The sequence below is a fragment of the Lepidothrix coronata genome, unplaced genomic scaffold, assembly GCF_001604755.1.
Source record: "Lepidothrix coronata isolate B3197 unplaced genomic scaffold, Lepidothrix_coronata-1.0 Scaffold29, whole genome shotgun sequence".
Taxonomy (NCBI): Eukaryota; Metazoa; Chordata; class Aves; order Passeriformes; family Pipridae; genus Lepidothrix; species Lepidothrix coronata.
In genome coordinates this window covers 3438870-3464560 of record NW_016690209.1, presented here as the reverse complement: position 1 = coordinate 3464560, position 25691 = coordinate 3438870, and the positions used below count along the sequence as shown (strand labels likewise).

Here is a 25691-nt window from a genome sequence, read left to right as displayed (position 1 = left end):
ATCCCACAGTTTTAAATCTGACAATAGACATTGATTATATAGCTCCCATTGAAAGAGCCTCGGTCAGAAGAAAAGACCAGTTTTACAGGCATAAGTGGTAATGAGAGATTTTTAGAAAGTGAGTAGAGAGATCAGCACAAAGAGATGACATTGAATATTCTGCAAATATGCCATGTAGTTGACATGAATGCATGATATGAAGCACTTTTATGCCAGAATTGCTGCTTCCTGGCTCACTTACAATTAACTCTAGCAAAAAATATTTACTGAGGCAGACAACTTTTATGTGGAACTTTTATGTTGTGTTGATGTTTCTAAGCTCTGACTTGTTGTACAGTGGTGCCTGTTTATGCACTGTGTCCCACTGCACCAGAGGGGATATATCCAGGATTAAACTGAACATATCTTAGGCAGAACCACAGAGAAATTACATGCTGTTCTATATTGGTTTTATCCATACTAGAATACATAGTCTTTTCTTTACATATTAATATTTATACATAGGAGTATATTTTAGTAGCAACAGGCACTTGATAACATTAGTGTTGAAACAAATAATTACAATAAATTTGGACACAGGAATATGTGCTGAGTCTTCAATGAAATATTGCAACTTAAACGTATGAACATTTATTAAATCAATGTATGTGCTTAGCAAGTTCTTCATCTTCCTCAGTAGGCTTCAGACAGTAGTTTCTACTAATTTTTTATTATTATTTTTTTAAAATGCTTGAAGTGTAGATAATTTGTGGAGTATGAGTGTGAGGATAACATAACCAGATCATAAAAGAAGAGGTTTTTTACCTTTTAAGCACTTAAAGTGAAAAGAAAGATAAATACTGAAGTGCTCTTTCTTTAGCTGTGTTTCTGGGTTTACAGCACAGGTTTTATAGGAAAAGAACTGCAGAACCTCAGTGAAAGAATTCACTGTGGACTTCATTAGTAACATTGATGTGAAATTTGGACTAATCTGTTGTAATTTTTTTTTTATTTATTTTTCTGATCCAGGCTTCCACAATGTTAAGAGCATCTTTAGCCCCTGTGTAAGTATTTGTTGCTGAGCTTCATTTCTGTCTGTGGAGAAGAGAAGGAGGGGTTTGTAAACTGAAGTGCATTGCCAGTTGTCTGCAAATGGAAATCACTCCCCCTCTGTGCTTCCTCTGATCTCACTGAACATTCATGCAAATACTGTGTGATCTGTATTCTTCTGTTGAGCAGCTTCAGTTCCATTCTAATTACAGCAGGATGTTGCGAATCCAGTAAATCTGCCATTCCACACCTGTGAGGTTGTTTCTGTATTTTTACTGTTTCCGCACGTTCCAGTCCTGTTGTAATTGGTTTGATTCTCACAAATCCAGGAAAAGGGGAATTTTGAGTGCTTCGGGTTTAATTTTTTGGGGACTGACTTAATTAATTTAAGCTTATAATATCAAATAGGGATAGTATATCCAAAGTGAAGTTTTATTAAATTTCTGAGACACTGTTTTGATCCTTCTGTTGTTTACAAGATAAACAGTTATCCATATGACATAAAATTTGTTTTGAAAAGTGGTTAGATGGAAAGATAGTAAAACATTTTAGTGTATTATATTTAAATACTAAAATTAAAACATTGACTGGAAGCAATTTTATTAAGGGAAACTTCATTTGGAGTGTTAAAACTCAAAATAGCAAGATACTACTGATGCATGAAAAGTGGTCCTGTGTTAAATCTCAGGCTGTGAAAATCCATTCAGCCCACACACACACACCACCTTTGTCTTGGAGAAGACATTTCTGTGTGTGTGAGGGCTTAGAGGTGGAGTTGGAGCTGAAGCTTGTTACTGCATCTGTTTATAATTGTGTGCTAAAAGCCAGGAGCTGGTGCCATCATGCCCTTGTGGTCCACACAGGGGAGGGGAAAGAAAGATGTTACTGTACTGTTCTGTGCCTCTAGAAATCGCAGATCATGAGCTGGCTAGTTGTCAGTTTAGTGTCTGCAAGTTACAATGGTAAGTGATCTGCATGCATGGTTAAAAAAATAAACCCAAGATTAACAAGTCTGTTGTTCTAACAGAGAATAAAAGTAACAAAAGTGTCAAAATGTGGAAGCTCTTTTCCTGAAGCAGACTTCCTGTTTTGGCTCTTCTCACCTCAGTAACATCAGCTGCACTGAACAAGGAGAGAGAGTTTTGATGAAATGTCTTTCCCATTTGCATTTAGGAAGATGCAGGATGTGCCATTGTTGCCCTCTTTGGATTATGAGAAGCTGAAGAAAGATTTGATTACAGGGAATGATCGTCTCAAGGCCTTCTTACTGCAGGCTCTGCGCTGGGTAAGGAGAGGGCCTCTGGAGAAATAAAAAAATAGATCCCTTCTGAAGGAATCCAGAACTAAGACCCATTTTGCAAGTGAAATGGTTGTTCTGGTGATCAGTTCAGCATTACAGGCAACTTCTCTCTTTGTCAGTGAAGTTTGCTAAGGCTCTTGAGATTATGAAGATAGCTCAGGGCAGTAGGTATCTGTTTGTAGAGTAACCCTGTCCTTCTCATCTGAGGAAAGACAGATTCCTCACATGAGGAATTCCCAGATTCCTGGGATATTCAGTGGAAGTAATTTCTGATATATTTTCAAATAAATTGTGGTTGTCTGAGGTAGTTCCTTTTTCCATATATTGCACTGGTTTACATTTATACAAATATTGCTGACAAGACATATCTGACTCTAATCACCAGTTTTTCTTTACAGTCAAGGTATTTTACAGGAGCCCTCCTTTTGTTTGACTTGGATTGTGTAATGACATTTCAGAAAAAATACAAGTGACAACAGGAAGTTACATTTTCCTGCTGAAAAGGAAGCTGATGGGTTCAAAGTGACAGACATGAAAGATGATAATAGTGGAATTCTGACCAAGGTGCAATGTCCGTTTTCACATAAAAACCCATCCATTGGGTCTGACCAGTGATGGTTCTGTCCCAGTGCTCTCTCTCAGATGTTTTAGAAAAACACCACATCTGTAGCTATTAAGAGGGGCTTTTTTAACTTCATGGGAAGTAATGCTGTATCCTTCCTGTAGCGACAGTAATGACAGCTGCTGCCAAGTAACAGTTTTGTAATGGATCGCTAAGCTGAGGTCAGGTCAGTTCATTTCATCTCTTTCCCTTAGATCACTGAGGCTGAATTCCTCCCCCCTATGAGAAGAGGTTTCTCAGCTATGGAGTATCAGCACCTTAAAAATCTTCAGAGGTCATCAATCTACACTACCTTTTTTTTTTTCTTTTTTGACTGGTTTATTTTATTGTTATTTATTTTAGCGCTTGACAACATCATATCCTGGAGAACAGAGAGACACTGTCCTGCAAGCCTACATCAGTAATGATCTCCTGGATTGTCACAGCAACTGTCAGGTCAGCTGGAACTGAGAGTTGTCAGTTGTCCAACTTCTGTGTGATACTGCTCATTTCTGTCTATAAAGTGCTGATCATAAAATTTTATTGCTCTTTGAAAGAGGATTTAAAAAAAAAGGTAGTAGTGTCAAACTCAGGTGATATATTTAACTTCTACATTCTAATCTTTAAATGTGGATGGCAGAACTTTGCATTACAAGAGCTCTCAGTGTAGACACAGTTCTTGTAGACAAATGGAAATTTATCACCTCTCCTGGTGCTTAACTTCTGTGAGTTGAGCAGAAGCCAGAGCCCTTATTTATGAGTTAGCTCTTGCTTATCAGATCCTGTTTGAGTGATTAGGTATTGTTAAATAACACACTCAATTCATTTCACTGATTTACAATAAGAACTCAATTAGTACTTCAGTCCCAATACTGCTGTGGAATATGTCATTATGCACCTGCAATAACAGGTTCAGCGGTGCTTCTGTGAATTCAAAATGGTTTGGTACCCTTCTATAGAAAGGGGAATTGCTGGTTTGTTGATTTTGAAAGGTTGTTTCAGTCCCTGATAATCCAGTACCGTTGCTAACAAAAGTGCAACTTGTTTTCATTTGTAGTAGTGATTTTAGTGCATATTTGAGTTCCCCAGATGTTTGAGGCAGGGGGTCAACTTGTTATGTTGTGGCTCCATTGTCATTGCAACAGTAACTTGTACCTCTAAAAAAGTTAAAGGATTATTAAATCAATGATCTGTTTTTCTCTCTGTAAATTTCTGTAAGAGGGAAGTTATATCTATAAGTAATACCTGAAATAAAACAGATGAGAAATAAGTTGCAATGTGGTGTTGTTTGTAAGTTACTGAGCTGCCTCCCACACTCTTAGTTGTCAAACAGAAGTGTTCTTATTCAGGTAACTTTACTGCATTTAAGTTCATCAACAAAATTAAGTTGTTTGCTTTGTGGGCTTTTTTTTCACTGACTGAATATTAATTTTAGATACCAGCTTTAACTGAACTGTGTTGGCTCATTGTAATTCCCACTCTACCCCAGTGTTTTAACAGACTGAGCTGAGAAGCTGTAATTTGCTTATTTGTTCGTTTTCCATTTCTCCCTCACCCCCTTGCCAATAAAAAAGAAATTTAAATGATATTGACATTACTTAAGATATCAATATGCATTCGAAGTTTATTTGCTGTGTAAATTTAATTAAGCTTTCAAAGCAATACAGAAAACTAACTTTGCTTCTTTCCTTCCTTAGTGAGATGTAATTAATGTTTCCTTTTTTTTTTTTTCAGAGAAGTGTCCTCAAATTATTAAATTCCAAGAGTGAGGTAGTCAGACAGTATATGGCAAGGCTCATCAATGCTTTTGCTTCACTGGCAGAAGGTAAAAGATTCACTGCAAAAAATAAGGTAGCATTTTCATCTAATGCTGGCTTATAGGTACTTCACAAGTGCATGTCACTGTATGTGAAAATTTAGAGCTTTATTTATACTCTTTTTCTAGGGATTCACTGTCTTTTGTTACATTTACTCAGTATGTAGAAAATTTTCATTTTGACACAGTGTATTCAACATTTCTGACTTGTTTTGATGATTTGTGGTCTGTGGGAACTTTAATATAGTCTTCAGTCTCTTCATGAGGGTTAAAAAGAAAAACCCCCATTAATTAGAGGTCCTGTGAGCAGACCTGGTACCAGGCTGTGCAATAGTGGCTACTGTATCTGCTCCTACATTTTCGTGGTCCTCACCTGAATAAATCTTTGTGCATCACTGCTAACTAGATGCATATGTATATCCAGCTTTCTATCTCCACCTGTCCCAAATTAGCCTTTGGTTTGCTGCTACTTTTGGAGCTAACTATTGCTAGGAACTGAAATCCCACTTAAAGTCAGTAGCAGCAGGGCACTTGACTTTCCCAAGCTCTTTGGACACCTCTGTTCTTTTCCTTGAGTGTACAAAACCGTGATAGATCAGAAAGCATGTACTGAAAGAGGAACTGTGGATTCTGTGTGGTACTGATTTGGCAAGTGTGGGCCTCTAATGCCCCAAGTGTCTGGATTGAAGGCAACTGGTCTGCTACACAACTTCATTTGTGCAGGTGTGTTTGGGTTTTGGCACAAGATTGTGGCTTTTCAAGAAGAAACCGAGGTCAATCCTGCTTACGTTTCCAAGGATAGGGAGCTTTTCTGTCACAGCTGATATCTCAGCATCTGTTCTTTCATCACTTTTTGCATCAGGTCGTGTCTACCTTTCTCAGAACCCAACGTTGCTGCGAATGCTGGAGGAGAGACTGAAAGCTGAAGACAAGGATTCCCTTACATGGGAGAATGTTCTGGGGGCTCTGCAGAAATTCAGCCTCAGGTGATGAAAGCACAGCGTGTAGTGGTGACAGCGGGAGAGGAAATGCAGGCTAGTTAGGCTCTGTTCAAGGAGGAAAGAAGAGCACTTGATTTTCCCATAACAATCATCAGAACCCCTGATGGCTGATGAAAGCAATGGCATTTATTATGGAGGAGAACTCAGTTTTGCTGAGTGAATTAACCTGACTTCCTACCAGCTGTCCAGACTCAAGTAAATACACATCTCCTGCCACAGCCTTGTGTGCTTTATATGTGTTCCTTAACTGAACAAAGTGAAAATCTTAGTGTAGAAGCCTCTGACGATCCTACACAGAAAAAAAGAGTTGTGTTACATTCCAGACATAAGGTTTTCATTATCCTTTCTGCAAACATATTTCAGGGATTTCATCTTCATCCTGTTGATCCTCTTTCCTGGAGCTGTCTATGCAAGGCCTGTCTTGTTTCTTACTTTTGCATTAGCAGTCTGACTCAAATGCCCACCACAAAAGAAATATCCAAAAGCAGTAAAGGGTATGATGGTGCTCTATTTATCAAGTAAATATGATCTTAGGAACTCTGTTTTCATAGTACTCAGGAAGAATATTCAGCCCTAAATAGTTAACTAAATGTAAGTTAACTAAATCTAATTGTTTAGCTCTTGATACTTTCATTCAAGTTTTTTCTAAATTCAGACTGCAAGTGTTCATTTGTTTTTGTTTGAGTTTGTTTGTTTGGGTTTGTTGATGAATGAGGGCTGCCGTTGGATTTGCTTAATTTAGAACTTGTCTGGATGAAGCACACATAAATGTGCTTTGTGTAAAATTCTGCATTGCTTTCTGACAAGATACCTTGTACGTATCTGTGATGAAAGAGAATAAATCTTCATACCCTACTGCTTAAAATCCTAAACCAGTCTCAGAGAAAATGGTATTTCTATTAAAGCAGTTGTTGGTAGTACAAGTTAGTTTGGATTTTGGGGTCTAGGCACTAAGCTGCTGAAAATTTGAAAGTTTTTTACTTTCTAAAGAGTAACAGTTAATCTTATAGGAGGTTAACTCTAGATTCTTGAGGTGAGGGAAACTCTTTTAACATGTGGTCAGGTGCTCCCTTGTTTTGCTTAGTCCATGCCATAGGCCTGCTGCAATATCCAGCACTGAGAAAGTATGTGAGCTTTCAGGACTAAAACTAGGAAAATACCTGCTTTGATCTTTGCAATTTAAACTTATTGCCTCTTGGAAATAATGTTATTAAAAATTGTGTTCTTCAGTGAGACCTTTCTACCAGTATATACTTCTTTTTTGTATTGTAAAGCGTGGAACTTCAGTTGTAGAGCACAGTTGGCCACCTGGCACTTTATTCAGTGTACTCTTCAAGGGCAAATGTAGGTTGAGTTAAGAGAACATGTGATTTAAGAATCTCTAGAGAAAAGAGCAAATAAATTCAAGCAAAAAACCTCATTTGTCAAATCAACAGTACAAAAGTGCTACAGTGCTGTGGCTACCTATGTCAGGAGAAGTAATTAATTTGTTTTATGGAGCTGTTGTGTGTAGCTGGTTTTTTAAACCAATTTTAAAAGACAATTGAAAATGCCATTTTAGGTGGAGTAAGAAGCCTTAGAAAACAATGAAGAAACTTACCTCAGCAGTTTGCAGGTTTAAAAAGAACAAAACAAAGACAAAACCACCCCAACCTATCCAACAATGTTTTACTCCTCTAACCTATGGGAATCTGGATCTTCACTTTCTTCAGGCTTTGTTAATTACTTAGTTTAATGATTCTGCCAAAATGGGTATATTGGGGATTTTTTTGGGCAGGCTAGTGTGTTTTTAATGTGCTTATACTAGCTATAAATGTATTTGAAAACTATTTATGCAGTGATCTGATTTTTGTGATTTGTGATCTGATTTTTGTTTTTTAATCCTAGGCGTGCACTACAGTCTGCAATGATCAAAGATGGGCTCATTTTCTGGCTGGTTGATGTTCTAACAGATACAGATTGCCTGTCTGATTACACCCTGGAATATTCTGTTGCCTTGCTCATGAATCTTTGTCTACGAAGTGCAGGTGTCTTACATTTTGTATTACAACTTTATTCCAAGAAATGGAGAGGGAAGATTGTGAATCTTTTTTTTCCTGATATACCAGGATTCTTTCAAGTGACTATAATCAGTAGCAGTGATTTATATGACCAGAGATATTTGAGTGTTATAACTAATGCTTTTGAGCAGATCTCTTTTCCCAAGAATCCCAATTATGGAGGTTAGCTTCACCAAACTCTAAAGAATTAAGCAAGGAAATAAGCAATGGAACCCTATAAGATTTGATTATTTTTTCATATCAATGAAGGCTGCCATTCCTACATTCCAGGCCCACTTTTCAGAGGACACTTTGTGTCCACTTACACAGTCTGTGTAAGAGATTTCTTTGTAAGCAAGAAAGAACTGGGTTGAGGAGTAATGGAGAGGAGTTTAACCTTCACCTTGTGCAGTGAAATACTTACCTGCTTCACTTCTGCAATGCAGAGATTCTCCCGAAGAAAATAAGGTCCTATCTATGCCCAAGAGACTTAAAAGGAGCTTAAAGTAAATTTCCTTTTAAAAAGGAGAGTAAGGTAAGGAGTGGAAAATCGATCTGCTTGTTGTAAACAAAAAAATGCCTTTGTTAAACTTTTTAAAACCCCTTTGCATCCTGTCCAATATTACAACTGCATAAATCCAGAGTAACTTCACTGATTTCAGCTCAATTATTCAGCATTTGTCAGGAACAAACAACAGTATTGCTCTGTCTAAACTAATAAAGAAACTTACTCTGATCTGTTTTATTTTTCTAAGCATATTTATGTGTTCTGCCTTTTCAGGGAAGAAAATGTGTGCAAGGATTGCAAGCCACGTGCTCAAAGTTCTCTCTGATCTTCTTGGCCATGAGAATCATGAGGTATTTGTACAGCAAACTTTGGGTTAATGAAAATGTGGAAGGAAAAATTAAATATTAAAAAGAAAAAAAACAAGAAAAGAAAAAAATGGAGAAAGAATTGCTTTTGTTTCCCTTGTTAGACCCTCATGTAATTAAGTTGCATGAAATTTTCCTAAAATTCACGATTCCTTAAATTTTATTTTATTGAGCACTGGTCTTTCTAGCCATAAGTATGTCTTCCTTTAACAAATGTGGGCAGCTAAGAATGGAAGTCTTTTAAATGCATAGTTACCATGCAGTCCATGTGCCTTCTTGATTGTAGTTTCTGATGCTGTTTAAATTTCATCTTGCACCAAATCATCTCAAGCTTAACTAGTTCATGAGATGAGCAATGTGTGGTGCAATTCCATTATGCAAAACATTAGGTGCAGAGAAGCACATTTGCTAGTAGTTTTAAGGAATGCTGAAAGAAAACACTACACTCCTGACATTCAAGCCCTAATATCTTTTTATCTACGACTTTCTGTCTCTGGACACGCTTTCATCTAAGATGCTAAATTGAACTACATCAGAGGAAAATGCTAAAAATTATTGGTTATTTCTACCTAATACTTTTCAGCACATCACTCTGATGCCTGATGTGTGATATAGAAAACACTGCTTCAGCTGTCTCTGCAGAGGGGCACTTCTTTAACCATGGAGTAAAATTCAAGGCAGGAGGAAATGCAGGCAAATACTGCACAGACTGAATTCAGGGAGGCAGAATTTTTACCAGGATATTCTAGAGTGATTCTGTGATGATTGTGCAAAGTGTCTGGGGACTTGTGCTAAAAATGAAATATGAACTCTAGTGTCTTACGTTTACATGCAATGACTGAGTCATCAGAGGTTTTTTTGTTTATAACTTGAACTGAAAATAGAGAATAAATTTCAATGAAATGCTTAGTCTGTGTTTTGTAAATTCATTACAAGATGTAGATTAGTTCTTTATTTTATTAAGATGAAACTTGACATACCTTTATTGGACTCTTTCACTAGCTTGGTTTTTGTGAATGATGAAAGTTTAATACAATACATATTAATACAAAATAACATCTCAGTCCCTAGACTGGAATACTTAGAAAATGCTACCATATTGTTGAAGTCTGTGCCCTAAAATGACTTTGAACTTTCTCTCGGGGGTGCATTCTTACAACCCAGTTTGCTCCAGCAAAGCCGACAGAAGTTTTATTATCAAAGGTAGAAGACAGTGCTCTTGGGTGTCCGGAGAGCTTCCTGAGGAGCTGTGGAATCCTTGTGTAAATCCCAGTCCCTTATCTTCCCTTGTTTCCCCTTGCTCCCAGTCTAGCTCATTGTTCATTTTTCCAAAGGTATAGACAGGACGATTGAAAATCTTAGTGCTGCAAAAGTAACTGGCCAATTGAAAGGGTCACATAAGTGCTGATAAAACGTGTGGCTTTCACTAACCATATTTCAGAGCTTTCATGCTGGCTGGCTTTTTGCCTCTCCTGAGGGACAGTAACAGGCAGCAAAGTGTTTGAAGCTGCTACAGCTTTTATCATCCTGCCTAAGGCTACAATGTTTGAAGCTTGTCTTGAGTTCATACTGACAGGGTCTTGTCCCTGTTCTTTGTCCTATTTTTTGTAATGCCACTAGTGTTTATCAGAAAATAACCTTTTTCTGCTTTTCTCTCCTTTTTTCTCTCCTTTTTTGTTTTTTCCCATGGCTAAGTCAATTTGCAAGAATACATTTTTGGAAGGCAGAAGGTTTGAAATTGGCACACAGCAATACTGATTTATATCCGTATCACAGTATATTTGCATCCTGAAAGTTCATTGCTTCCGAAGTGGGAATTTTTGCAAGTCCTGTCTAGCCTGGCCTAACTCTCTGAAGTGTAGTTGTTCTGCACTTTCACTCTTACATTTTGTTTATAGTTAACTGGGATGAGCGTAAGCGTTTTTCTTAGTGATACGATTATTTCTTCCTCTCAGATCCAACCATATGTGAATGGAGCACTCTACAGCATTCTTGCCATCCCTTCTGTCCGAGAAAAAGCCAGAGCAATGGTAAGAAGTGCTGCATGGAGATCAATACCTGTGCCAGAGATGGCCCACACAGGCACCTGCTGAGCAGGACGTTCTGAGAAGGGAACACACAAGATACTCAGGATAGTGTGAATGTATGTCTCAAATGCTTTTGCCATATTTGCTGCTTTTTTTCCCAGAAGTGGACCCCCAGCAGTGTGAGGGATTCTGTCTAAATTATAACTTAGAATATTTTAGAACAGTGTGTCCTTCCAGCATTTTGTATGTTCCAAGTGGCCCAGGAGATGCTTTCATTTGCCCTGCTACTTCTTCCGTTTATGTAACTCATTCTGCACCAGTGAGTAGCCACTAAAAGGATGAATTCCTCTTACTGCTTTTACTTCTTCCTGGTATAGGTGTAGTTAGTTGTGGAAGGCAGCAGGAGGAAGGTTTTAGAACTGGGAACTGATCTCCTGTGGAAGTTAGTCTAGTGGTAATGACTGTGTTTTAGCTTCTGGATTTGAGGAAGCTGCTCCTGGGATAGCAGCATGTCTTTGTATCTGAAGAACTAACCCAGAGAGTTATGCAGACATAATTGTCAGGTGTTTTACCTCACAGAGCGCAGAGGATTGGAAGTAATCTTAAATGATTAAAGACACAACATCAACCCTATAAGGAGCCATAAAGAGAGAGCAGGTTTAATGTCAAAGTGGGTTCTGCTTTTTTGTTTTCCCTCTGAACCTTGCACTGTTGTCTCTGTGGATGAAAATTTGCACTGTTCTGACGACTACTGTGTACTGAGTTCAGAAGGCAGAAGCAGCAAATCTATTGAGAAAATTTGCTGTTCATCATGGATATGTCTGTGTTTAAACCTAGAAGCAATCTAGACAGCTTATTCCTTTTGTGTAGGGTGCACTTGGAGCTGGACACAGTGGTTTGCTTCACACTGCCTCTGTTTTTTCTGACAATAAAAAAAAAAAAAGAGAGGGTTTAGCTAACAAAACTCTTTCAGTGTGATCACATGAAATACTGATCTAGCAATGTTTTCTGCTACATCCAGGGAATGGAAGAAATTCTGCGCTGTGTTATCAAGGAAGGAAACGCAGAGATGATCCGACAGATTGAATTTATTATCAAGCAGCTCAATTCAGGTCAGAAGAACAGATGCAGCTATCAGAGCTTTAAATCTTTCACAAAAGCCATAAAAAAGCTCATGTTTTCACTTGGCATTGGAACGCTCAAAGAATAACAATACTGTGATGGTCTGAGAGAGGGTGAATAGTGAGTGTCAGGATTTGAAAGTCAGATGCATTTAAAATTTCCTTTTATGTTACAATTATAAAGAAGATATAAAAGGCTGAGTAGGTCTCAATTCCAGAGTTTTGGGACTGTAAATAGAATGACCTTGACTGTTTACTTTCATGCCAGTGGCCTCACAGTAATGAGAGACTGCTGTCAACTGCAAAAATGTGATACAAATTTGTAAAACAGGATTTAGGGACCAGGTCTGCCTGTGCTCATCTCCTACTCTCTTGAGGTGTAGCTTTATCTGAAATGGCTTATCAGAGACCATCCTTTTTGGAGAGTATGTTGACGTATATGCTGCGTTAATACAGACAGGTATGAGGACATAGAATATTTATTCTATTTTCTGATCCTTATGATTGAAAGGAAGGCTGAAAAAAGAGAGAGCAAATAATGAAAAGGAGATTAATTCTGATTAAATCCTTCCATACAGTAAACATAGAACAAGTTTGACTGCTTTCTTTGGCTTTCGAAAAGAGAAGAAATTACAGTTCTAGCTTGTAAAAGACATTACAGTTGTAGCTTTTGACAGAACAAATAAAGTATTTAAGCACTGTATTGCCACCATACAAAAATTGTTCATCAGGGTTATGGAACTGCTCCTCTTCTACCTGGGAATGGTGTTTTTAAGAGGCTTTGTCTGATTGGTGAGTCCAAGTAAATGCAGTTTTCCAGCATAAGCCTGGCTGCTTTTTCCGAGGAAATAATTTTGTCTAGAAGTTACAAGAAGTATTCTACGTGAGTACTAACTTTTTATGTACAGAAGCAGTATAATATTGAAGTGTTTGTAGGGAGAAGTAGGGTCTTTTATTAAAAATTAGTTGAAAAACAGACAAACTAGCAAATGCACATTCTTCCATTCAAGTCTTGTCAGTAAATACAGTGAGACATCACAGTGGGTTTTATGAGAAAATAAAAATTCCAGAGTGTTTATATTTCTGCCATTTTTCAAAATATGAATTGATTTTGGTGATTTCTAGAATGCTTTATAGGAGCAAATGATTCCAATAGTTGTCTGGAAAAGGATGGGGCATCTGTATGAGAAGCAAGCTAACTCTTGCTCTTGTCAAAGTGGGTAATAATGAGATTCTGTTAAGTTGTGCATGTACAACTGAACTTACATAATTTTGTGGTTTTTTTCTTTTTAGAAGAGCCATTAAATGATGGTATTGTGTCTGATGATGAAGAGGAAGAGGAGGACGAGGAAGTAAGTATAAAAGCCTTCTGACACCTTTTAGAAAAATCCTTAACCTTCTAGCCAGAAAATATTTATGTCAATAAACCTGACTTTGTTTTTTGGTGGATTTCGGTTTTGTTTTTTCCTTTTATTTAGTTATTCTTGCTTTAGTAAGAAAATTGGATCTGTTTCCATTACCTTTTCTTCATTTGAAGTCCTGCTGTTTTCTTTTGGCAACTCACCACCTCTGTGATAACTAAAGGATTATAGCTTGACACAAGTGAAGAGGTGAGGAGTTACTGTAGCAGTAGAAATCTTGCTTTCAATCAGACCCATTTCAGCAGTTAAAAATAAAGGAAGCAAATGAACCTGTTTATTACCAAAATAGTTTATAAACAGGTTGTCACTTTTTCTTCAAGTATCACTATCTATTCTGGGTGTGACTTCTTTTGCTGTTTAGAAACTTTGAAATATATTTAATAAATTGCCTGAATGTAATGAAGAAAAACAGTAATTATACCTAAGGAATAAGTCCTGTGAGAAAATAAAATTTTAAAAAATGAAGTAAGCATGAGAAACTAGATCATAGTAAATATAACATGGTTATCTAGTTTGTGTTTTGGCACAATAGTTGGTGAACACAGTGAACTAATCACCCTTGTGACTGCCTAAATTTAGAGCTATGTGGAAATTCTAAGTTTAGAGCTAGAAGGAAGTTTTGTTTAACAATCAGCTCTCCCCCTTTTGTTCTAAGGGGGTACAGTTAACTTTTTTTTAAATAGAATTAGATTACTGTAATTATTTCACCTCCTGCAGTCCTGAAGTCACTTTTTGGTAATCTTTCCACTCCTCCCACCAAAATCAATGCTTGCCCTGCAAGATTGGCTTCCTGGGGACTAATCACTAGAACTTCCCTTTGTTTGAAATGCTGCTTAACACCCTTTTAACTGATATTCCAAGGCTTTGAGTGTCTTAGATGTATCCTGAGAATCCAAGGTGGCGGTGCTATTGCTTGAACTTCAGTATACTTCTTTGAAGGATACTGTCTTTTGGTGGGAAAGCACATAGATAATTAACTCCTTCCTGAAAGGTGTGGCATTGAATTGCATGATAATGTTGAACACTTTCATCACTATACCTACTCTTGGGAATGAAAGGGTGAATTCTCCTGTTCAGTCATACCCTCTAGATGAGTTGCTGCTGCTCACAATCCCAGCCAAGGCTCTAGGTCAAATAATTTTGAAATGCGTTTTTGCCACTGAACTACCATGTGATTAAAACAGGCTTCTGGCACTTATTATTTGATTCAAAAAATAACAGTAGGCTTTTGAAACAGAGAAGTGTCCAATTCCGGTTTTTCATTATCTTTGCCAGTATATTAAAAAGAAAAAATCTTGTTAAACAAAGTGTAAAACTTTTTCTAGTGTAACATTAATTGCAACACATTTTAAGTCCTTATTGCTCCTGGGAACTATAATTCTGTTCTGCTGCAAGGACGCCTGGTTTCTTAGTCCCTCAGTTTAGAAAATATACTTTACAAACAACATGGCAGCAAAATGTTGTTACTTTGTTAAATAAACAAAGATTTGTTGACTCACTACCTCAGTGCTTGGAGGCCTTTTGTATTTTGGAATTGCAGTGAGTTATTGTTCTCTGATGGCATTCTGTGATAACATCTGATATGGTGATCTGGCAACCGAAAGTTTTGGAAAACTTTATCACCAGCCTTGCCTTTACTTAACTTTTAAACTACTGCAGACTGAATGCATTCGTTGCTCAGTACGGATACTTACACCTTTAGAATTTGAGAAACAACAAACAGACATTCTTAGGAGCCTTAGTTTGCAGGTTTTGCCCCAGCTTTTATTGTTTCCAAGAGAATGTGAAAGTTCCCCTTGCTATTAGAATTACCTTTCATGAATTTTTTTGCTTTTATCTGTGTTTAATTTAGCACTGATGAATTCTCTCCTGGCTTTGAGCAAATCTTGCGGTAATGACTACTTCCTCCTAGACACTGTGGCCAAGATGCAGTTGAGCCTGTTAGAGTAAAATTCTGGGATTTCTAAGAGTATCATACACTCAGAAATTTAAGATTCTGTGCTGTGTGACACTGGAGCATATAAACCAAAAAAAAATATAAATGTGTATACTCTTATTAGAAATAAATTGGCTTTTGAGTTTGTCTGGTGAGCTTTAAGTTCACTAGAGCAGAGCTCAGGATACACTGACTCCTGGAGCACATACCCAGCTTTGAGACGTTGCCATCTGGGGTGTGTTGAGACCCACAGTCGGTGTGTGTTTTCTGGTGCTTAATACTCTCTTGACTGGTCTGTTAAATACTAACTTAATTTATCTTCAGTATTTGATCTTTACATTTTCTTTTTATTTGACTTGGACCATCGTAAAAAGCTGCTTGTAAAAGTGAATATGTGATACTGCAGCTCTAATTCAAAAGTTTAGTTACAAGCTGGAGCTGTGTTAGATAACTGTACAGTGATGATTTATCAGACACCCTCTGATCCACCGTCACTCAGCACCTGGCAATAAAATCAGTAAACTGCAGTGTGAAAATACACTTCAGCTAGAGAGCACATCAAAAGAGAGAGAGCTTAATCCCAGGACTTCAAGCCATTACATTACAGGGCTTTGCTGCCAACATCTGCTGCAGCCTGTGAGCAGTGCTGAACAGGGCACCAATTGTGTTATTTCAGTAGTGGAATGATGGCACGTCGGGCAAAGTTCTTGTTTTGTACAAGGAGACAGAGCAGGGACACTTTTAGGCTCAGTTACCTGTTATTTTAAATAACATCAGGGAGCAAAATTGGCTGCATTAACAAACCATGTAAAAGAAAATTCCATCAGACCTATTTATAGAGCTCATCTGTGCAATTTTCCCCTTTCCCCCCCCAGTACAATATATTATGGACTTTGGAGTGTGAGTTTTTGTTGGGTTTTTTTTTGCTTTGCTTGATACGGATGATTGTTGCCTAGTCTACAAGTGTTTATCTTTCTCCCATTATCTGGGTTATTTTTCACACATACCCAGATTTTCGGCTGATGGTAATTTATCTTGCCTTGGAGAGAAAGGCAGATTGAACATCTTCGTGAGGTCCTATACAGCCTTATCTTCTATGGCTGAGCATCTAGAGAATACATCTTTAGGAGGATAAAGAAGATTAACAATCTGGTAAATTACAGAAAAACTAAGGTACAGAAGAATTAAGTTTTTTAGTAAATCCATACATGAACAAATACATTATGGAAAAATTTTACTCTGAACCTTGGAACACTGTATTTTTGGCAGTATTTCTGTAAGTACTACAATTCTTCACACGCAGGCATCTAATGTCTCTAAAGTTTAACTACAGCATCAGAAACACCTGCACAAGGCTGTGGGATGTCACTTGGGACCTGTGAGAGGCTTGTGCCCTTTCAGAGCTACAGTGGAAGACCAGACAGGATATTTCAAAGCAGGACTGGATGGTGCCTTGGGCTACTGAATTGAGCCCTTTGTGTCTGTACTTTTTACCTCTGCTTGACATCTGTGAATGAGAAGGTGATGAGCAATGAGAATAACTAAATCAAAAATTATGGGGTTTAAGCCATTTGATACAAAGTTCAATTAACTTGAAAAAAAAGGCAAGCCTGCAGAGCTCTGGGGAAGCCAACACCTACTTGTTCCAAGCGATGGTAGTCTTGTTTTGCACCAGACAAAGACTGGAATCGGTTATCAGCCATTTCCATTCTAGGAAATACCTCCTCTGTACACACTTCCAATGTTTTTCACGGTTTTTTTGTAGAGCACTGTCCAAGCATCCATGTTATTGGCTAATCTTTGTGGCAGAGGGTATTTCTTACTTTGACTATGTAAAGCTAAGTCTAAATCTCACTAAATTGAAACTGCTTTTCATTTTCTTTGTGCTCTGGGGCTCATTGAAGTCCAGTGGTTGTTGTTTTTAAAGGAGTTTATGACAGGCTCTCTACATTACTATTACAATATATCTTATTGGAATGATTTCTGTACTTTTTCTCATTTAATTTTTCTGACAATCATTTACATTTGCTATCACAACCTGTTTCAAAAGCAAAGCACATTTTCTTCATGTGGAGTGGGTCTTGTTTAGGGTATCTTGTGCAGGACAGAAGAGAATTCTTTTTAGCAGCAAAACACTGCCTTGTTCTTGTATTACTAGTTTTGGTTTGCTGGAGGAGTCCCTCAGACTTTAAAATTTCCTAGCTTGCTGATCTGTAGGAGCTGCAGAGCTTCCATGGAAGATTAATCACCCATAGTTATTCTAGAAATAGGTACTGGAGAGTGAATTCTTGGTAGTTTTTACTTGAAGTTGATTACATTTGGGTTTTGTGTACGATATTTATATCCCAAAGTACCGATTCCAAGATATTTGTACCAGCCCCATATTATCAGCTTTAAAGCTTCCTTGCAAACCTGCGTGTTGCTGTTGCAGGAGGACCATGACATCATGGAGGCTGATCTGGACAAAGATGAGGTTTTGCAGCCTCAGCTGGGAGAGCTTGCAGGGGAGAAACTGCTAACAACCGAGTACTTGGGAGTAAGTACCACTCCTTACACTATTGAAATAAATTAATTTGCTGGATTAAGTGTTTAATTTCGGTAGTTTCACCGCTTTCTTCGATTTGTTGCTTGAAGAGCCAGGTGCTACCCGCATAGCAATATGAATCTTTCACAGTCTCTGCATGAGCTGCTGTTCAGGAGAACAAGTCTGGGAAATGAGCTACCCTTTCACAGGGCGTGGTCAGGCTGTGGCTTAATAATAAGCTACAGGCAGCCTTAGGGTTCTAGTACTACATCAGTGGCGCTCTGGGCACACAAAGCAAAGTACTGAGCAGGTTAATACTGGAACATTCTGCTGGTCTGAAATTATTTTGAAAAAAAAAAAAAGAAGTTGAAAAGTTAACTGCTCCTGCAGGCGTTATGCCGAATCAAGTATTGTCTGTCTTACTTCAAGCGGCAAAAAGCTATTAAGAGAAAAAGCATAAAGTTTGTATGAATGCCATTTAGTGTGCTGTGACTAATCTGAGATATTCAGAGGGCTGAGCACTTCTCCTATGAAAGCAAGCTGAGGGAGTTGGGATTGTTCAGCCTGCAGAAGAGGAGGCTCCAGGGAGACCTTATTTTGTAGGGTTTTAGTCCTTAAAAAGGGCCTACAAGAAAGCTGGAGAGGGACTTTTTCACAAGGACATGTTGTGACAGGACAAAGGGGAATGGCTTTTAACTGAGAGTAGATTTAGATTAGATATAAGGAAGAAATTCTTTACTGTGAGGATGGTGAGGCACTGGCACAGGTTGCCCAGAGAAGCTGTGGATGTCCCATCCCTGAATGTGTTCAAGGCCAGGTTGGATGAGGCTTTGAGCAACTGGTCTAGTGAAAGATGTCCCTGTCCATGGCAGGGGAGTTGGAAATAGGTGATCTTTAAGGACCTTTCCTATCCAAACTATTCTATAGTAAATGCAACTCTATGCCTTCCAGATCCCAGAGTCCAATGCTGCTGATGGAAACATGACCTGAGATAAAATGTCGTGGAAGAGCCTACAATGATTCCAGGCAGTTTTATCTAGTGACACCAGAATGGGATATAGTTTCTGATGCAGTGTTTCTATAGAATGTTCTCTGTGGCTCCAATTACTTGTCTTTTCACTGATTTATTTTTTTTGTTCATTTTCTGTGTATCAGATAATGACTCATACTCCAAAAACTAAGAAGAAGCTATTTTCTGGTGCCCATCAGAGTATAGATGAGCCTCTCCAGAGACCTGTGACACCAGGTTATCACAGAACTGCCTACCTAATGTAAGTCCAAACAAATGAGACCAAGTTGAGTTTTTTAAGCTCCTTTAAAAAGCAAAACAACAACAAAGAAGAAAACCACAACAGTGCCTAATAAATAAACCTTCCCTACCTAAAAGTGCATTGCCTTTGTCATTCCTTAAAGATAATTTCAAAAAAAGGAGTGGAATATTGTAGGCAGAGGAAGATCCATTGGCTGAGGTCACATACTTGAAATAGTTGAGTTCCTTAATTTCTGAGATGATACCTGTCCTGCTCACTGTCCTGACCGTGGAAGTAAAATACCAGTGAGATTTCAAATTTAAATGATTTTTTACGTTCAGTTCCATTCAGTTTTGTATTTGGTCAAATTTAGGTAGCTACGATACAGGCAGCTGTTATTGCGAGGATTTCATGTTTTCATTTCTGTGGATACTTAATCTGAGAGACTACATGTCTAACAAAGGATGAATAACAGGTACTCAAAAGTCACAGTATCGATATAGCCAAGTGTGTTAAAATGAACTGGTAACCTGAAACAGAACAGTGCAGTGGAGTTAGATGTGGTTCTTAGAAGAACCCATCAGCACTGATGATTGTCCCATGTCATCCCCCCTGCCACTGTTTGCTTTCACATTCATATTTTCTTAAGATACATTTCCTCCTCTTTTCAGTGTGGAAGATGGATACAGAGGACAGTGAGGACTGATTCAGGCTGTAGTTACACAGGTGTAGTTGAATCTGACTGAAGTCTGTTGTTGTTTCGGACAAGGAGTGGTCGAAACTTTATCTTGCCCATGTTTATTCCCTCTTACTTTCTCATGCTGGCATTAGCATTCCTACAAGCAGATGATCTGAGTAGGAGCCCTCCTGAGCCATCCAAATATGTCTTTTTGGCAGGTGTACTGTTTGTATGGGATTAAACATATCAGGTTACCAGGGCCTTAGAACAGACAAGTGTAACATACCAGATCTGGGCATGGAAAAATGACCGGATGACATTTAGTTTTTTAAAAAGCCAGATGAAGGAAACATACACTTCCGAAGCAGAAAAAAAAGAACCTTTGGCTATCCCAGGGCAGAATTTGTCTTGCAGTCTTAATTTTTATTCTGAGTACTAGCCTGGATAAAATGGCATCTGTTTGAACGTGGCATCTACTTCATCTGCCTGGTATAGCCTGAATGTGAATTTGGTGTTCTTACTTTGTGTCCTTTCTCACTGTGGTCAACCTTCTGCACCATCATAATGTCCACAGCTTTTGCAAGACCTCTCCCTATGTGTTAAATCTGTGTGTTTGTACGTCAGCAGAAAACAGCAACTAATTAATATAAGCTCATATTAGTAACTTAGTGATTATCTAATCTTTTTCCTGCAGTCCTCCAAAAGAGCTGCAGGCCTTAAAAATCTAGACTAGCTAAAATATGACTAAACATATGTTGCCACTTTACTGTGGGGTCAGTGTTACAGAGTTCAAGGTCCCACTTTCCCAGTGCAGTATTTATCCCATGGTGGACTAGGAGACCTGGACTGATTCTGTGGAACTGGCTGTTAGGACAGCCTTACAGCCTATTTAGAAAGTATTTTTTCAGGAAAAAATATTAGTTACCACTGAAATGTCTAAGCATTACATTCCTGCTTTGTAAGCAGAGAGAAAACCAAGCTTGTGAGAACGAATTGACTTTCATATGGGAAGTCAGAAAAACGGTGGCAGACCTGTGGGAGTGGCTTTTTATTTCATGGTGCTGTGTAGTGCACTGCAATTTACGCATCAGAAATAACCTCTGGAAGCAATCTCGTGCCTCTCTTTACCACCACCTACCCGGGCAGTGTGTTTGCTTAAGCGTCCCGGGATACTGGAGTGACGCACATTTTGGTGAAACTGGAATCTCCTCAGCTGAACAGTTGTGCAGCTCGTGCCTCTGCAAGACGGCTTCAGGTCACTGCTGGAGATGAATTAAAAACACATTTCTGCCATACTGGTTCTGGTAGCTTTGGGTCTAAGAGAAGTGTTAGTTTGAAGGTGTGAAGCAGCCTTTACAGGTTGCCCCACTGTGCAAACTAGGAAGGAAAAATGTAAACGGCAGAAATCTAACGAGGTGAAAATATCTGAAAATTAATTTCCCTCCTGCTCTGGCCAAATGGTAGAAATAATATGAGTGTTTGGTGCTCACACATTTTAAGTAGGAAACAAGTGATACCACCCTGAATGAGAAGCTTGTCCTTTCTATCCAGCTAATTTGTGCACAAGAAAACTGGAGTGAATAGATGAAGACATTCTTGAACTACGTTTTATAGCAGAAAAGAACAAGCTTTTGATGGCTTTTATGCTGTTCTAATTTTAGTACTAATTCATTGACTAAAATGAGGAAATGCTTGCTTAGGAATTATTGCAAGAGGAAGACAGTAAAATCTTATCTGCCTTGATTTGAAAGCAATATCTGAACTGGATGTATTTAAGTGGCTTGTATCAGATGAAAAGTTATGTTAAACACTTCTGCCTCATATACAACTTATCTACCTGATACAATCCAGGACAGTTGATCTGAATTATCTGAAATTTTTGATTCATCAGAGTAGTTAATTTTTAACTACATTAAAAATTTGTGTAAATGCTTCCATTCAGAACTGAAGTGAATATAACTTGTTTGAATTTCTTCATGTGACACTCCACGTAATATATTCCGTTTAAAAACATCATGAAAGAGGAAGCAGTTGGAGATATTATAACGTATCTCTTTGAGTTGTTGGTTCAAACCTCCAAAAGGAGGAGGAGGGGTGGAGATTTCTAGTGCTGAATAGAAGTATTCACACAGAAAATTAATGCAGAATAGCCACTGCACATGTAGCAGCTATTCCATGCTAATTTTTCTATGACTTCCCAGTGCAGACAAGGCTGTAGTTACTTCAGATGAATTGTCATGGGATCCCTGTATGGACAAGCTCTTGCTGTATGGAGCTGAGAGAGTCAGGAAATACTGGAAAGCTGCCTTCTTTCTTTTTATTTTTTTCATTTTTCCTCCTCTTTAAAGACTCGCTGGCTGAGATCACTCAAGGGGGATTGAACTATTTAATATTCTGCTAGCTGTTCCTTAGAAACTGATTGAGCTGTGAAATCATTAACTGCCTCCTTGGACTGCATCATTTTCACTAGAGATATAGTTTAGTTACCTTAATCTGATATTGGGCAGGGAAACTTTCTGTGTCTGCCAACTTCTTTTCACACATTTTTTCGCACTGCTCTTGATTTTGCTGTGTTTTATTGCTTACTATTAAGCAGTTGTGTTCCTGTTCTGTCCTTCAGCTGCTTCAGTTTCTCACTGATCCACCTCACTTGTGAAATCAAGAGTTCTACTTCTCACCTACTTTGTTTTAAGTCTGTGTTGCATACTGCTCTTTAAAGTGAGATCCTTGTAATATTCAGGAGTGAATCTTAAATCCTTGAAAAAGCTGATTTTTGAAGATCTCTCAGGCCCATTTCTATAGTCTTTTTCTTTAAGTGTCATGCTGGTATTTTGAATCTTCAGACTGCAGGGAGTTATGGTTTCCTTTCCAGTTACGGTTTCCTTTCCTCAGCTCTTTTATTGCAGTAGGAAAAAATGTTAATTTCAAATACATCTGATGTCAGCTGGTTTAGGGGAGCTACAGTCAAGCAGTTATGTCTTTAGCACTGGTTTGCAATATGAAATATAAAATAATTTCAATATCTACTATGTCATTACAGGCAATTAGAAGAAATTAGAATTTACTCTCATGCAACTGTACTGTAAGCATTCACCCTGCATTCTCCTTTCTCCTCCAGGCCAGAAAACGATACCAGTTCTTGTCACGATGGGGATGAGAAGCTGCAGTCTCCTCCAAGTGGTCATTCTCCCATTTGTGGTGGGAGCCAGTCCAGCATTTCTGACCTCTGCATTTCCCCTTCATGTAAGGATAGTCTGTGAATATTGTTGTTAATTGCTGATGCCTTTCTTGACTGGGGCAGCTGTTGGGGCCCTGGCTTGTGTATTGTAGATTAAGATTTTTTTGTTATAGTGTGGAGATGTGCCTCTATTTATAGACCCTGCGTCAGTCTGCAGGACCTTGGTGCACACAGTAGACTTTGGCTCGAGCTGAGTGAATCTGTGGTCAGCAGACACCAATGGTTTCACTTGCCTGGCTCCATCTTGTTTCCTGTGGAAGTACCAAGGATCAAACCAAGGGCTTCCGATGCATGAAGGATACTGTATTTCACTCTGCAATGTCCTCTGCCGAGGCAAAGAGCTGCAGCCCAGAGACAGTGCACTTCCCAACAGGCAAAGCCCCTTGCTTGATCAAATATACCCTTGTTTGGATCTAAATGAATCACTGTCTGCTGGCACCTGCAGGCTCTGTTGGCTGGACCTCTGTGTTAAAGTTGAAGGCAGCTGCAGTTCTCTGCTTAGATTTGCAACTGTATTCAGACCATCCAAGGTTGTGGAGGATGGGCAGCCTGAAGCTGTGTAGTTGCATTGTGGGTGATGCTGCTAAAGATTCTGCCCTTGCAGCTTCAGCTGAAATGAATGCAAACTCAGCTGGGCCTGAGAGCTCAGAAACATGTGGTGGAATTTAAAAGGGTATAGACTTCTGAAATACTTGATTTCTGAATTTCTGATATGCACAAGATCATGAAACTTTGAATGTGAGAGTTTCTGCCTTCTTGCAGAGATTCATTAACATTTTCCAGTTATGGATTTAAGGCAAAATGTTCATCAATCTTAGATAAAGGATCTCGCAGCATATCCGGGACAGAATTATTAATAGGTTGAAACAAAGTGTGCCTTTACTTTGCTGAAAAATATGCTTTGAAGCAGTAAGGGAAGAGCATACTTTTTACTTTCTCTTCTATTTTTTTTAAATTTCCTAAAGGAAATGAAAGGGATTCAGAGAAAAGTGACCAAGGCCTTGCAGACAGGAATTTGCTTGCATAATGCCTTAGAGCTGATAAATACAACATGCTGAATGGAAGCTGTATGATAGAAGCAGGTGAAGCTCCTGACCAAGATGGGCACTTGAGTTCTTGCTATTGTGTAGGAATGAGTGTTTCTGTCCTCAGCTTGCTGTGCACACTAACACCTAGAGTACAGCTGAGCTCATCCCAGGGCTGCAACTCAGATCAGCAAAGGTTGTAAATTAGTCAAAAGCATACTGACTTGACAGTTTTCCTACAGAGAAGAAAGTAAAGAATGAATTTTTACATACTCATGCTTTTTAAAGGAAGTTAAGCCAAGAAGATATCAAAAGTGTTCCTATTTGCTGTTTTAAAGTGTAATTGGATGCAATTCCTAACGTGTTATGCAGCCATTCAGAGCTCAACATGCCTTCTGAACCACATCTTGATAATATCTTGCCAGTGAAATGCATTCACTCATCTCTGTCACTTTTTCTATGCTGCTGTTACTGTCTGATTGTTTACTTGTAGAGATTTGTGAGTTTTAAACAGAGAGCCTCAGTAAGTCAACAGTGTAAATGGTGTTAATTTTTGGTGAATATTGATTCAAAGCCTTCATGCTGAAGAAGTTCCTGCCCACTTTAATGCTTCATATTGCCAGAACTTTGCTTGCAGCCTATGTCTAAAAGTTTATCTGTTTTCAGTCAAAATTAAATGCAGATGGCTACTAATAAGACTACTGGATTATACTCTTTTCTTGTAAGAAAATCTTGGAGGTCATAATATAGAGCATATTGCAAGTTTACATGCATTATAAATGTGAAAAGACAAACAATTTTTCTGTGGCAGAGGCAATTCTATACATTCCTCTACATATTCTTACAGGCTATAAAATAACACTGAGACTACTTGAAGGATTGCCTGAGTTTGGTTCCGGGTTTTTGCAAGTAGCCAGTGACATATGTGCTTGTCTTTCTTATCTTTTGGGACTTAGAAATGAGGAGTAGGAGAAGAGAACTGAAAAAAGAGACTGCACTGCTGGACCCCTTGGTTGTTATGTCAGTGACAGGACTTTCATTCTACATAATGATAATTGAACTGGGTCTTTGGATAGCTCCTGTTTTCCAAAGAGCAGTGGGGTTTGTAATATTTAAATCGGAAAGGCTGTAATTTAAGACAATGGAAAATAAACCCTTTCTCTTCTAGTGCCTTCTAAGATACAGCAGAGAACAGTACATGACAGAAAGGTGTAAAAATAATTGTACTACTTCTAGAGGCCCTCATCATTCCCTGCCAAACATCTTTGCTGTTCACTAGATATGCAATTTATTGAGTTCTGATCTTGGTCTGATGGTCGTTCTGCAGCACCAGAAAGCTGCTTACTTCAGAATATGTGTTTTCCAGGATCACGTGAATGCTTTGGGACTCAGTTTCATGCAGACAAGTCATGAAATGAATAGTAAGACATCAAGAGTGAAAAAACAGAATAAAAGCTTCATGTGAACAATTAGCATCATCAAGCTCATATCTATCTCAAGAAGGCTAAATTTAACCTCAGGAAATGTTGATCCTATTTTGTTTTCTAAAAATAAGAACAGTTCTTAATGTCCTTCAGCTGTTCTTGGGTCGGTCTGACTTTGTCTGGGTCCGTCCTCCCTTTTTGTCACTTTGGTAAATCAATAATTCTGGCACTTTTCCTTTCTTGTCTCCTGTGAGCAGAAAACTTGTGGACTAAAGATGAACCCTGGTTGTCTTACTGCACTTATTATGCTGAATGTCAGACAGAACACGTGCTGGGCAGGGAAATGCTTGTCTGACAGTGACCTGATCTGCATTCATATCAGCATGT

At 38.4% G+C, this 25691-nt stretch overlaps 1 protein-coding gene across 4 annotated transcripts in view; it reads left to right on the top strand.

Annotated features, from left to right (window-relative positions):
* ARMC9 (armadillo repeat containing 9) overlaps nt 1-25691 on the top strand; it is a 62879-nt gene that overhangs the window by 28018 nt on the left and 9170 nt on the right. For 3 of the 4 annotated variants that reach the window (XM_017810810.1, XM_017810809.1, XM_017810808.1), the window contains 13 exons: nt 1009-1043; nt 2203-2314; nt 3294-3386; nt 4665-4755; nt 5609-5732; nt 7635-7774; nt 8568-8644; nt 10615-10689; nt 11708-11798; nt 13101-13159; nt 17596-17700; nt 18844-18959; nt 22736-22860. In XM_017810810.1, coding sequence (XP_017666299.1) covers nt 1009-1043; nt 2203-2314; nt 3294-3386; nt 4665-4755; nt 5609-5732; nt 7635-7774; nt 8568-8644; nt 10615-10689; nt 11708-11798; nt 13101-13159; nt 17596-17700; nt 18844-18959; nt 22736-22860 — 1243 coding nt within the window. The remainder of the gene's footprint in view (nt 1-1008; nt 1044-2202; nt 2315-3293; nt 3387-4664; nt 4756-5608; nt 5733-7634; nt 7775-8567; nt 8645-10614; nt 10690-11707; nt 11799-13100; nt 13160-17595; nt 17701-18843; nt 18960-22735; nt 22861-25691) is intronic. The other variant, XM_017810811.1, reaches the window with a different exon arrangement.